Source organism: Colletotrichum graminicola (assembly GCF_000149035.1).
Source record: "Colletotrichum graminicola M1.001 genomic scaffold supercont1.117, whole genome shotgun sequence".
Classification (NCBI taxonomy): Eukaryota; Fungi; Ascomycota; class Sordariomycetes; order Glomerellales; family Glomerellaceae; genus Colletotrichum; species Colletotrichum graminicola.
The window spans coordinates 27,638-41,592 of NW_007361121.1; the positions used below are offsets into that span (position 1 = coordinate 27,638).

Genomic DNA, 13,955 nt, shown 5'->3' on the forward strand with positions numbered 1-13,955 from the left:
TCCCCAGGGACAAGGTTGATTCATGTTGGAGGGGGTTCCCGCCCCAGCGGGTCTTCTAATGCAGCATCGAAGGACCTAAGCAGGATTCGGGTTATTATCCGTACTACAAGGTGGCAGGGGGAAGTTAATTACCCCTATGATGTTACCCCCCACAGCTTATATCATAGTAGAGGGGGAACATTCACCAAAAGTGAAGTCCTGCAGTAGGAGGGTGAGCATTAGTTACCTAACAGGGGTAATTAACTTCGGCCGGATACCATTGTACATCTGAACTTTAAGGTCAGTGGATGGCGACATATGTGGGCGATGTAATCCAAGTAAATATCGGTGTACGAGGTCTTTTCGACAAAGCTTAGTATATTACTGTATTACCCACTGATAATGCTTTTTATCTGGTTTGTCTGTAAGAGAATAGGTATCTCTTCACGGCATCGCCTGTTGCCGTTCAATCTATTAGAGTTCCAATAGTCATAACTCAGACACATTTGCAACGTGTCTATGCTCTGCGGCTGCGCCGTTGAGACGTGATGGGGGGGCCCCTGACAATGGCGACTTCACCTGTACCGGCCAGACGCCGTACATACAATGGCACTGTCTAATGTCTGACCATCACAGATTGGACGGGTTGGCCAGGCCAAGTCCGGGAAGCGGGTGGCCGCTCGGTTCATCTGGCTCTTGGAACCAAAACAAGTTGTGCAATGGTCTTATTCCCCTCTAATCGATCCGAATAGATGACAAATACTCTGATACGTTGGTCCCCTCGGTGACCTTGGCGCTCATGATATCAAACACGGGCATCTGCGCCAAGGCAGATGCGATGTGGCTCATGGTAGGAAGCTGGTCCCAGCCCAGCGGCTTGAAAACCATCCTCGCGCTGTTGGAGCTCGCGACAGTCTCGACCGTCTCCGCCTTGGATTGTCTCGCATGGGGTATCACGCAGGCATACTCGCACTCGGTCTGGCCGGGCCTTCCGACTGCAGCGACGTACCTGTACACCATGATGCCATAATCTGCCGCGGTGCCTATAGGCCCCCTCTCCGTGGCGGCGTTGCCGCTCTCGAGACCCTCGAACGCGATGTCGGCGAACTTGGCCCCGCCCCATGACGCCGTGATCCGATAGCCGCTGCCGTCGTACGACGGGTACATGTCAACGTCGCACTGCACGCTCGGGAGGCCGAGCTCCTCACGGGCAGCCGTGGCCGCCTCGCCGCGCGAGACGAGGTGCACCGGCATGAAGGTTCCGTTGACGACCCCGCCGTCGCGTTTCCTGTACTGCACCCCATGGACGTGAAGCGCCAGCGTCGTGTAGCCTTCGCCGCCCAACCACGGCACGCCTCCCATGGACGTGACGACTAGGCTTGCCCTGCAGAGGGTGTCTGCGCGCCTGAACGTGAACCGTTCGTTGGGGAAAAGGGTCTCCAGATACGGCTTGGAGCTTTTAAACTTGACGACGGCTCGTTTGAACCGGAGAGCCTGCTTGTCTGCTGCCGAGGCCATCTGCTGCCGCAGGCCTGAGAACCTTCCGATACCGACGGGCATCAGGCGGAAGTCGCCGGGGCTCTTGTCGAGCTTCCATTCCCGTAACATGCGTGCCGAGTTGGCCAGCTCGTCGTGGGAGAAGAGTTCGTTTGTGTCTGCCCGAGCATCAAAGTCAATAGCAGGCAAAGGGGCGGGTGGATGTCTGTTTCTGACGACGTACTGTCCACTTCAGGCTTGTCGTCGTCGCCTTGCACGTCTCTTCCCGCCTCTCGGGAGTACGCTTGGATCTTGTGCGCCCTCCCGCTTCGAATTCTCTCGTACAGCCGTAACCGCTCTGGCACTGCTGTCGGGCGTGTTCCTCGGGGAAGGACGATTGACAGGCTGGCTGCGTCTTCTATCGCCTGCACGGCGCCTTGTCCCTGGTCTTCAACGACACGACACGGCACGTAAATCAGCCGAGAAATCCATGACTTTAGCTGAGTGGATGTGGTTTATGCGGTTCTTACGCGGAGTAAAGGGATGAGCAGCATCGCCGAGCAGCGCCATTTTATCCTTGGTGTAAGGAATCTGCTCCATGTCCAGTAACTTCCACACCCCCTTCAAGACCCCAGAATCACCGGACTTGGCAAGCAGACTCTTGACTGCTGGAGGGAAATCTTGATACACTTTCAACATCTGGTCGACTGTCACCGGTGCGTTCCATCCTGTTTCGAGCTGCGTGTTAGTTGCGATGACAATAATAACAAAATCGCAGAAGTCTTTCTCTCTTTCTGTCTCTCTCTCTCTCATTTCTTTCTTCTTTTTTGTTCTTTTTCTTTTTTCTTTTTGGAGCACTCACCACTGCTGCTCTGTGTCCCTAGGGGCGAGTCTTGGTCGGGATGCATACACACAAAGTTGAGCATCTGGTTGTTGCTACAAGAATACATGATGATCCTGCGCGTTTTGCCCGTCCAAGCGAGTAGACCGTCATATATTTCCGCCAGAGGACGAGTTGCCGGATCAGCGAGTGCAACGTCCCTGGGGATCATGAATCGGAAAGCCGATTTCCCCGAGCTGAATGGCTTCGCATTGGTAATGCAGCTTCTCGTGACCGACTGTTGCAAAAAGGAGTCAGCCAAATCGTTCATCAACCTGTTCTTGCTCCCCCCTCCTCCAAAGCGACTTCCAAGAGCCGTGTCTATCGCAGACGAGCACAACTCACATAAACTCCGTCCGCCCCGAGTATAACATCCGCCTTCACAACTCGCCCGTCCTGTAGACTGATCGTGCCACTGACTGGGTCGGCGTCCACGACCTTTGCAGACGTGTGGAGCGTAGCACCATAGGTGAGCGCCTTCACCTTGAGCGCGTCGTGGAACTTGGCTCGCGACGCCAAAAGCCACGGGTCAGTCCAACGCGTGTTCGCCCTCGAGAGATCAATGTCCTTCTGTACCCGGCCCTGGTCGTCGTATTCGACGACACGGCTCATGGGGTTCGGGTCAAAGTCGGCGGTGTCCAACCCCCAGCACCGCAGGATGCTGAGGCCGTTAGGCATCAGGTGGACGGCTGCGCCAACCTCGGCGGCAAAGCACACTTGCTCGTACAGGTCGACGGTATGTCCGCTACGGCGCAGACCTATGGCGGCGGCGAGGCCGCCTATGCCAGCGCCGACGATGGTGATGCGGAGCGGATGCGGGTGGTTGTCCGCCAAGTCCGAAAGTCCGTCACCGTCTATAGAGGCCCGCATGTTTCTTGATGTTATCCCAGGTTATGGATGTTGCAGATTCTTGCGTGCCAGAAAAAGATCAGCTTCAAGACGTTGAACATGAACGGGTTTGTCTGTGTCCCGAGGTGGTCACCATTGACCAGCACGCCTTTGGGGGGCACAACGAAGCGACGGACAGCGGGTCAATCCATCACACCGGAAGTCCGAAATGCCTCCACTCTCAAAAGACGAGAATGACACCTAGTAGTAGGGGTCTCAGAAGCTCCGGGTCATGGTCTGATCAGATAACAGGGTAGTGGTCATCAAGTGACAAGGGCCAGGCTCAGCTCCGGGCATCAAGCCAGCCTTCACATCATATTATCCGTATTTATAATTACATGGAGTATATATTTATATTGACTGTACAGGATATCCTGTACAGAGCGCTATGATAAAGTACATAGAATATAAGGCACGGCCAGGCATTGGTAGAGATGCATGTCCCTGTATCCATAGACCCGTAGATACGGCTAGACGGACGAAATAAATGTCCGTTTAAAACCATTACTGCGTCGTAAGCCCTACCCCTGCCCCAACATCATACTATCCATACTTACAATTACCGAGGTTATTGCCGCACCCAGTACAGGTAAAATAAGGTTATGTGGATAGATAAGGTGAGCTAGGGTGAAGTTGTATTGTGGAGTATATACTTTATATATAGGTGAAGCTGTATTGTGGGGTATATACTTTATATATACCATAACGGGTATGTAGCATTACTGCAAAGTATGTACAGCATGGACAGGCATCGGCAGAGATGCATGTCCCGATATCCGTAGACCTGTGGATACGGCTAGAACTGTCAGCATTACAAGGCGGTGAGATAGATCCCCTGTTCCAGAAGCAGAGACACACGTGTTGATACTGTGAACCTTACTTGATCGGCCGAGATGGTCTTTTGAGCAGGAAACCAAAGACTTGACACATTGTGTTCCTCGACAATATCCCAACCAGGTCAGCGAAATATCGAGGTTCGGATCAAGAAGACGCAGCAACGAATTCAACTCAACCTCGGACCTTGGACACAGCACCTTGACCCCCAACATGTCCCGCGCACCCGTAGTCTGTATCACGCACGGCGGCGGTAAGCATCATCGTGGAGTCAACCGAGCCTGCGTCGAACCGCGTGTTGCTGACCACGATCGTCCCACTCCGTAGGCCCGATGCCCGTCCTCGAGCCTCAAATGGGGGGCCACGGCCACGATGCCCTCAACGAGAGCCTCCGTACGCGCGTGCGCGAGATCCTGAGGCTGGGAACGCCCGAGGCCCCCCGCGCCATCGTCGTCGTCACCCCTCACTGGCGTCCTGACCACCCGACCGTCACGATGGTGGACGAACCCCCCATCTACCATGACTTCGAGCCCAGCCATCCGCCTGCCGCTTTTGAAATCCAGTACAAGGCGCCCGGGTCCAGCGAGGTGGCCAACCTTGTCCACGAAGCCCTTTCGGCGGCCGGCGTAAGCCCTGCCAAGGACTTTGAGAGAGGTACTGTTACTATTTCTATGCATGTGCCGTGGGTTCGCGCCCGGAGACTGCTGGTCACTGCTGACGTGGCATATTGGAACAAACTCGCAGGTCTCGATCACGGCGTCTTCATCCCCTTCATCTTCATCAGCCCGTCCGGCGAGGTGCCGCTGGTGTCACTGTCCATCTCCAACTCTTCCGACCCAGACCTGTACACAAAGATGGGCCAGGCGCTCGCCAAGCTCCGTGACGACAACGTCGCCATCGTGGGCTCGGGCTTCGCTTCTTTCCACAACGTGCCTATGATGCGCAAGCTGTACATGGCCGACCCGGACTCGGAGGAGATGACGGCATGGCGCAACAAGGTCGCTGACTTCAACAAGGGCCTTGTGGACGGCGTGCTCGCCGATGATCCGGCGCAGCGCGCCCGCTTCCTGCGCGAATGGCGCGCGCTGCCTCACTCGTACGACCTCCATCCAGAAGACGAGGACGAGCACATTCTGCCGCTGTTCGTTGCTGCGGGAGCCGCGGACAGGAGCAAGGGGGACTGGTTTGCGGACATGTTTGGCGGCGTCGAGGTGTGCACCTTTTACTGGAGTAAGTAGGGGATTGGCCGCCGGTACGCTTGAACAATTATGTAAATGTAAACCCACTCATATTCTATTGTTGTGCAACTTGGACCGGGCGTCGCTAGATGGCATAATCCATCCCTGCCATTGTCTGGGTGCCTTTCATCGAACGCAAAAATACCATGACCCGTTCAATCACAACCATGAGTTAGGACATTTTTGCGTGTGTCGTTTGGATTACACGCCAATAGTCTGCCCAAAACCCGCATCATCAACAACTCGGTGCATGCGTGATGGGTAAGTCGGCACTTGACCACCCCGCAGCATGCGCAGCAGTGTCATACGTTCCGCGAGCAAAGCATTTTACACATGCCGTTTGTAAGACCCGGCTTTTGGGATGCATGGATGCCAAGCCCGAGTTCCGAGGGCCACCATACCATTGCCGGAACCCCCCCCTGTCATAAGACCGCGGGAATAATAAACCCTAAACCCCCACGACCCGCGCGATCAGGTGTCTTCCTTGTTGTTCCTAGACACTATACGGGCGACGAGCTTCTCCACTTTGGATTGACATAAGTAAGGTGGAAGACAAAGTTTGGTTTGAAAAGTGTATTAGGATGGCTGTCAGGCCTATCACCTGTATGTTGTTATTGCCGCTTCACCTCGCCAAGGCACAATGATGGTTAATTACATACTAACCTGATTATCCTATCTTCGATTCGGGCTATGTGAACTGCTGAGGAGTCGCCTAGCACTTCATACCAGGAGTGCAACTGTTCAGTGTTCTATGTACGCTGTTATTTTTCTTTTATGGTCTGTAAAAATAGTGCTCTAGTGGTGGTTAGCAGCAAAAGCAGACATTACAATGCCCGCCCCAGGACCCTTACCCAGCTGTCACTACTAAGGAGCAAACGACAAAAGCCTCCTTCCGGAAGCTCGGCAAGGATAGAGATGGGATGACTATTTAAAGACATGTCGTTAAGCTCATGTCTTAACCCCAGGCCTATAACATGACATTTTGTAACCGCCGTAATTGCGAAGCATATCAACTAGCCCGCCTTGATTATCCTCCTGTCCTTTTCTCTCCTCCCCGATATTGATCTCTCCCAACTTCAGTCTTTTCCAACTCAAGTCCCCACGTTCACTGTGCTACGCCCCTCACGCCTTGATCTTCGCAGCAGGTAACTCCCACTTGAAAGCCATCAACACCGACCGTAGCGCATCATGAAACCCGTTGCCCCCGGCGATGTGCCTGTCTTCGTCTTTGGGGACCAGACGGACGTCTTCTACCCAACGATCAAGCTCCTCTACGCCCAGTCGTCGGCTAGCCCATGGCTCCGCCTCTTCTTACAGACCGCAACGTCCACCCTCAAGGACGAGATACAGGCGATGGAGCCTAACCTGAGAGACACATTCGGTGGCGACTTCACAGACCTCTTACAGCTCGCCGAGCGCTTTCGGGAATCCGGCGACCCTGAGGGCCTGGCGAGCACTGTTCTGGTGACCATCATGCGAACCGGCGTTCTCGTGCAGTGAGCATTCCCGGTCCTCCATCTGCGCCTAATGTCTGACTCGTCTGCTGCTGCAGATATCTCGAATCCAACCCGGCCCTCTTCTGCTCCAGCACTGAATCCCCGACATGTCTGGTGGCCGCCTGCGGGGGCCTGCTCGTTGCAGCAGCTCTTCTTTTCGCCCACGACATGGCCTCGCTGTGCCGCGCCGGTCTCGACACGATACGCATGGCGCGCCGCTTGATCGAGGTCGTCACCTCGAGGTCCCGGTCGATCCAGGACGGCCCCGGATGCTGGGGTTGGCTGGTACAGGGCGTCGACGCTACCAAGCTGCAGTCCGCTCTGGATTCCTACCATGAGACCGAGGTGCGTACAGGACCTTGTCTTCTGTTTTGTTCTTCTTCTTGTGGCCTTGCTTGGTGACGCCGAGTGCGTGGACACATGAACTAAAATGTGCGCGCAACAGAACACGGTGGAACACAGAAAGATGAAGCTGGCCGGGACGGGCCTCGAAAACGCGTGGCATACCGTCGTCGGTCCCCCGGCGGTGCTGGAGCACTTCTTCGAGACATTCCCGGCGGTGCAGAACCTCGCAAAATCCAAACTACGGGTCTCGGGCCTCGTCCACGTCATATCAGATGTGACGCAGGCCGAGATCGATCACGTAGCCGGTGGCATGACCAGCGCCCTTCCCATCATGGAGAGCAACCCCGTGCGCGCTAATGTCAAGCTGGTGTCGCTGGGCGAGGGCGGCGTTCTCTCGGCCCCGACGTGGAGTGTCCTGCTGCAGCTCCTCGTCCGTGAGATCCTCAGCCAGCCCCTCAACATGCCGCGGGGGCTATCCGCCGTCAGCTCGGTGCTCCCGTCCGGCGCTGCGGTCAAGGTCTACGGCGTAGGGCCCTCGGTCCACATCCCGACGTTATGCGCGTATCTGGGGGGCCAGGGCAACAAGGTCGTGGGGGTCGAGCGGGATCCCAAGCCGCCGTTGGGCGAGCAGGACGCCATGCAGAGCCCGGGGCGTGTTGCCATTGTGGGCATGGGAGGACGATACCCGCGTTCCGGCGATCTGGAGGAGTTTTGGCAACACATCTGTCAAGGAAAAGCCCTTCACACCGAGGTAAGTTGTCACCACGTCGAAGTCTGAGAGGAGAGTGCAACGCCTTGAAAAAGGGGAAATCGATGGAACAATGATTGAATGACGAACCCCCCCCCCTTTCCCTCCAGATCCCGAAAGACCGCTTCAGTCTTGACGATTACTACAGCGCCAGCAGCTCTCCTTTCACGACAAACACCAAATACGGATGCTTCCTCGACAACCCGGGCCTCTTTGACGCCCGCTTCTTTAGCCTCTCCCCTCGCGAGGCGATGGAAGTCGACCCGGCACACCGCCTTTTCCTCCTCGCCGTCTTCGAGGCCCTCGAGTCCGCCGGCTACTCCCGCCGGCCGCACACCAAGACGGCGGCCTGCCGCTTCGCCACGTTCGTCGGCCAGATCGCCGACGACTGGGCAGAGATCACCCGACTCCGCGGCGGCGACGCCTTCAGCCTCACCGGCATCCAGCGCTCCTTCGCGGCCGGCCGCGTCAACTACCACTTCAAGTGGGCCGGCCCGGCCGTCACCCTCGACACAGCCTGCTCGTCGAGCATGACGGCCCTCGACCAGGCCTGCACCTTTCTGCTGTCGGGCCAGTGCGACATGGCCGTCGCCGGCGGCACAAACATCCTCACCAGCCCCTCCAACTTCAACATCCTCGGCAAGGCCGGTTTCACTTCCACCACCGGCGGTAGCAAGTCGTACCGCGCCGACGCCGACGGCTACTGCCGCGGCGAGTTCGTCGGCGCCTTCGTACTGAAGCGTTACGAGGACGCCGTCGCCGCCAACGACAACATCCTCGCCGTCATTCTCAGCTCCGCGAGGAACCATTCGGGCGACGCCGTGTCTATCACGCACTCGGACCCGGAGGCCCAGCAGGAGCTGATGGCCGAGGTGCTCCGCAAAGCCCGCCTGGAGCCCTCGGACGTATCCTACGTCGAGATGCACGGCACCGGCACCCAGGTCGGCGACTACGCCGAGATGATGGCCGTCAGCAAAGCTCTCGGCCGCCGCCGCCGCCCACTTCCTCTCCCCCTGGGCTCTATCAAGGCGAACGCAGGACACGGCGAGGCTGTAAGTAGAGCGCACTTTCCCAGGATCCCCTTCCCCCCATCTCCCCCTTTTTTGAATTCTTCCATGCTGGTAGCGCAATCGCTGACCCAAATGCTGTGTTGTATGTTGTATAGGGTGCCGGTGCCGCGGCTGTGATCAAGGCCATCATGATGTTTGAGAGAAACATCATGCCGCCCCAGCCTGGCCTTCCCGGTCAGCTAAACCCGCGGTTCCCTCCCTTGTCGGAACTCAACGTCGAGATCCCCACGGAGACGCAGAGTTTCGCGCCTGTGCCTGGACGCCCACGGAGGATATTATTGAACAACTTTGATGCGGCGGTAAGTCATGTCAAGTACTCGCGCCCACGGTGTGTGTGTGTGTGTGTGTGCATGGCTCAATGCTTACACCTACAAATAGGGCGGAAACACCTGTATTTTGCTGGAGGAACCGCCATCTCGCGGCAACGTCACGGACGTGTTGTCGGAATCGGGGATCGGCCTCCCGTCCAGATACGTCGTCGTCACCTCGGCCAAGTCCCTCAAGTCTCATGAGATGAACAAGAAGAGACTTCTGGCGTACCTCGGGTCAAACCCAACCGTGCGCATCCAAGACCTCGCCTATACTACCGCCGCCAGACGCCTGCACCACTCCATCCGCTCAGCCTACACGGCCGCGTCTGTCGAGGAGCTCGCGCGCCTGATCGAGGCCGATATCGAAGCCGCCGCCGCCGCCGCCGCCGCCGGAGGACCTGCGCCCGGCTCCCCCGCCCGAAGAACCCCCATCGTCTTCGCCTTCTCCGGCCAGGGCCAGCTTCACGCTGCCATGGGCGCCTCTCTGTACCGCGACAGCGCCGCATTCCGCAAAAAGATGAAGACTTGCGTCCGCATCTGCGAGTCGCTAGGCTTTCCGGCGTCCTTTGTTGACATCATCACCGACCCCAGCGTCGACGTCACGGAACGTACCGCCTCCGAGACCCAGCTGGCCATCGTGTGCCTTGAGGTCTGTCTGGCCGCCTTCTGGACCTCGTGCGGCATCGTTCCGGACTTCGTCATTGGCCACAGCTTGGGGGAGTTCGCCGCTCTGCACCTGGCCGGTGTCCTCTCCCTCACCGACACACTATTCCTGGTCGGCAAGCGCTCGCAGCTGATGGAGCGGAGATGTCGGGCCGGAGCCTTCTCTATGCTGTCCATCAAGGCTTCGTCAAGCTCCGCCGTGATCAGCCAGCTGCTCGAGGAGTACCCCAGCACGTCCGTCTCGTGCATCAACGGGCCCACGGCCACCGTTCTTAGCGGTCCGTCAGAGGACATATCGTCTCTGCAGGCCGCGTTGCGGACGCAACATAATATCTGGTCCACGACTCTGCCGTTGCCGTACGCCTTCCATTCGGCCCAGATGGTCCCTGTGTTGGACGAATATGCCACCCTCGCACGAAGCGTCCCCTTCGGCACCCCCAAGATCCCTTTCGCCTCGACGTTACTGGGGGAAGTCATCTCCCAGGGCAACCGCATCGATGCGGCGTATCTCGTCCGACAAACCCGCGAGGTCGTCGACTTTCAGGGCGGCGTACAGGCCATCCAATCCAGACTCGAAGGCGGCGGCGGCGGCCTGTGGCTGGAGTTGGGCCCGGCCGCCGTACTTACGGACCTGACCGCGTCCATCTTGTCATCATCGCCCTCGTCGCGGACGGGGGGCGCACGCATGGTCTGCTCGCTGAAGCCCGGCGGCTCGCCCTGGGACTCCATCTCTGCCGCCCTCGCCGCTGCCTACGAGACGCAGCAGGACGTCGACTGGGTCGGCTTCTACGCCCCCTATGCCTCCCAGCTGAGTCTGGTCCGGTTGCCTTCTTACGCTTTCGACCTCAAGGACTACTGGCGTCCGTACCCGTCGCCCGCGCCCGCGCCCGCGCCCGCGCCCGCAGCCGCTTCCCCGCCGGTCCTTGAAGCTCCCCCTCCTCTGCTCTCTACCTGCCTTCACCACGTCATCTCCACGTCGGCCAAACTCTTCGAGTTCCGTTCCTCCCTCTTCGAGCCTCACCTCAAGTCGCTCATCGATGGCCACCGTCTGATGGACGTACCCATCTCGCCAGCCTGCGTCCTGGGCGAGATGGCCCTCACCGCGGCCAGCTATGCCCTCGGAAGAGCAGGCCACGAGACGTGCGAGGCCATCGAGCTCGGCACCAGAAACTGCGTCTTCCTGAGACCGGTGTCGGTCGACAGCAGTAGAACCGGCCTGACGGTCACCATCACTGCCGAGATTCGTAACCGGCCCGAAGGCACCGCTGTCGAGATCAAAATGTTGGTGGACCAGCAAGACGGCTCCAGCCTCCCCGCCGCGCAGGTCGAAGTGCACATGACAAGCCCTCAACGCCTCGCGGCCGACTGGGCCATGGTCTCGCGCTTCATCTGGGAACGCTGCGCCAGCGTCGTCGACGCCGCAAAGGCTGGCAGCGGCCAGCGCCTCACCCCGTCCTTCTTCTACTCCATCTTCGCCCAGACGGTCAGCTACTCCGCCGCCTTCCAGCGCGTCGTCGACGTCTTCCTGTCCCCCGACATGCAAGAGGGCGTCGCCAACGTCGTGCTGGCGCCCGCCCCGGAATCATGCTCCTTCACTCTCAACCCTTATTGGCTCGATAGCCTGACCCATCTCGCCGGCTTCCTCGTCAACGGCGATCCTTCCAAGCCTGCCGACGTGTTGTACATGATGAACTCTTACGACTCGTACAACATCGTCGAGCCCCTCGAGTCAGGCCGCCCGTACACCGTCTACACCCGCGTCGTCAAGCGGGACAAGAAGTCGGCCGTTGTCAACGTCTATGTTTTTTGCGACCAGCGCCTCGTCATGCAGAACCTCGGCCTACATCTCCAGCAGATCCCAAAGTCCCTCATCGCGCGCATGATTGGCAAGACAGAGGGTCCCGACAGCAAGCCAGCTGCCCCTGGCGCTGCACCGGCCTTGTTACGGTCAGCAGCAGCAGGAAATACAAAGAGGGACCACTCGCTCGCCGTCACCTCACAAACTGGCCCGATACCGGCGCGGCCCGCAGTCGTGGCGCGGCCCTTCCAGCCGCAGCCGCGGAAGCCCGAGGCGACACCCGGCAGACCCCCGATCGCCGACGCCCTCCTGGCGGCCATTGCTGAAGAGACCGGGTGCGAGGTGTCCGACCTGACGAGCTCGACGAGACTGCAGGACCTCGGGGTGGACTCCATCATGGCCGTCCAAATCGCGGAAAGCCTGCGGAGCAAGCTGGGAATAGAGATCGGCGCCTCCGTGTTCCACGAGCATTCCTCCGTCGGCGAGCTTCTGCGAGCACTCGCGGGGGTGGGTTCCGAAGCCGTCGACTCGGAAAAGCCGCATCAGCCGTCGGCGACCACGCGGGCCAACGCGCTCGCGGGCGGTTCCGACGCTCTGTCCAACGACGCCGACGTCGGCACTTCACCATCCGCCGGCGGAGGCGGCCGGTTCGGGCTCCTCGGGGTGCTCTTGAGCACCATCGCTGCCGAGACCGGTGCCGAGGTATCCGATATCGAAGACGACTTCACCGCCCTCGCGGACCTCGGCGTCGACTCTATCATGGCCATGCAGATCGCGGCCAATGTTCGGGATCAGACGGGCATCGATATCCATCCTTCAACGCTCGTCGAGAATCCCACCATTGGCGATCTGCGCCGGACTTTTGGTCAGCATCACGAGCAGCAGCAGCCGCAAGTTGCCGAGTCGGGATCTGAGGCTGCGGCGGCTCTGTCGTCGGAAGCATCATCAATAAATGCCTCGATCACTGCAGGCTACTCATTCGTCGAGCACGCCGGGACACCGAGCACGACTGATACCTCGGAGGTCGTCGTCGTCAACCCTACCATCGATTCTCTCAGCCACCAAGCCCCCCAAACGCCCGTGGCGCCCTCGACCCCGGCCGCGACCCCCTTGAAGGTTAACGTTGTCCTCATGCAAGGCCGTAAAGCTTCCGGCCACACGCCGCTCTTCATGTTCCCCGACGGCGCCGGCAGCGCCTCCACCTACATGTACCTCAAGTGCTTCCGCAACGGTCGGCCCCTCTACGTCCTCGAGTCCCCCTACCTTAACAACCCGCGCGACTTCACCGTCGGCGTCGAGGAGGTGTCGGCCCTCTTCAAACAGGCCGTCCTCGACACCTACCCCGCAGGTAACTTCCTCCTTGCCGGCTACTCGGGCGGCGCCGTCTACGCCTACGAAACGGCCCGTCAGCTCATAGCCGACGGCCACACCGTCAGCGGTCTCCTCCTCTTCGACATGGCCGTGCCCTGCCTCCGCCCTGACCCGGGCATGCCCCCTTCAATGAGCCTCCTCCTCCCTGCCGCCATGGTGCAGTCCCGCAACTGGGCCGATCCGACCATCATGCGCAACCAGCAGGCGCACATGGCCCAGATGGTCCGCACCGTTGCCGAGTACGACCCCGTCCCCATGCCCCCCGGCAAGCGACCCCTCCGCACCTGGGTGACGTGGTGCAAGCGCGGCGTCATCGAGCGCCTCGACGAAGCCGCCCGCCGCCAGCTGCGCCAGAGCGGCATCCTCACCGACGCCATCCCCAACTTCATGGAGGACTCCGCCGTCGGCCCCTTTGCCTGGGCCATCCCCGCCGGCAAGCCCCTCGGGCCTAACGGCTGGGACAGGCTTGTCGGCCCCGTCAGATGCACCTCTATTGACGCCGATCACTTTACCATGATCATCCCGCCCGATGTAGGTGGTCTCTTCCGCGTAGACTCTCAAACTTGATGCGTGCTAACCAAAGTGTGCTAGGTTGCCAAGTTTCAAAAGGCTTTAGAAGATGCCTTGGTGTACTGTTCAGATGAATAGAGTTGATAGGCTCTGTTGGTTGAAGAACCTTGGACAGATAGATTTCGCTCTTGAATATAGTCCTGTGGTAATACTAGCTACTAATACGTATTAGCTAAGTACTGTCAAAATATGGTCAGATGTGGGCGGTTACGGGCGGCCCTTCAACACATTTCGCCTCCAAAACAGGTGACTCGAAGAGTGAATCGAGTAAATAACATCCTAGATGAC

At 58.8% G+C, this 13,955-nt stretch overlaps 3 protein-coding genes across 3 annotated transcripts; 2 read left to right on the forward strand and 1 right to left on the reverse strand.

Annotated features, from left to right (window-relative positions):
* Positions 1-714: 714 nt before the first annotated feature.
* GLRG_11776 (FAD binding domain-containing protein) lies at positions 715-3,205 on the reverse strand (the record flags this gene model as incomplete). The annotated part of the gene is made up of 5 exons (XM_008102460.1): positions 715-1,634; positions 1,700-1,903; positions 1,986-2,183; positions 2,321-2,573; positions 2,681-3,205. 5 exons carry the CDS (start codon positions 3,203-3,205, stop codon positions 715-717), a joined length of 2,100 nt encoding a protein of 699 aa, XP_008100651.1.
* Positions 3,206-4,270: 1,065 nt separating this feature from the next.
* On the forward strand, positions 4,271-5,295 carry GLRG_11777 (uncharacterized protein; the record flags this gene model as incomplete). Its single annotated transcript, XM_008102461.1, has 2 exons — positions 4,271-4,310; positions 4,385-5,295. The coding sequence occupies 2 exons, from the start codon at positions 4,271-4,273 to the stop codon at positions 5,293-5,295; spliced, it is 951 nt and encodes a 316-aa protein (XP_008100652.1).
* A 1,188-nt stretch (positions 5,296-6,483) lies between these two features.
* On the forward strand, positions 6,484-13,664 carry GLRG_11778 (beta-ketoacyl synthase domain-containing protein; the record flags this gene model as incomplete). The annotated part of the gene is made up of 6 exons (XM_008102462.1): positions 6,484-6,791; positions 6,848-7,136; positions 7,237-7,887; positions 7,995-8,936; positions 9,050-9,253; positions 9,333-13,664. 6 exons carry the CDS (start codon positions 6,484-6,486, stop codon positions 13,662-13,664), a joined length of 6,726 nt encoding a protein of 2,241 aa, XP_008100653.1.
* Positions 13,665-13,955: the final 291 nt, after the last annotated feature.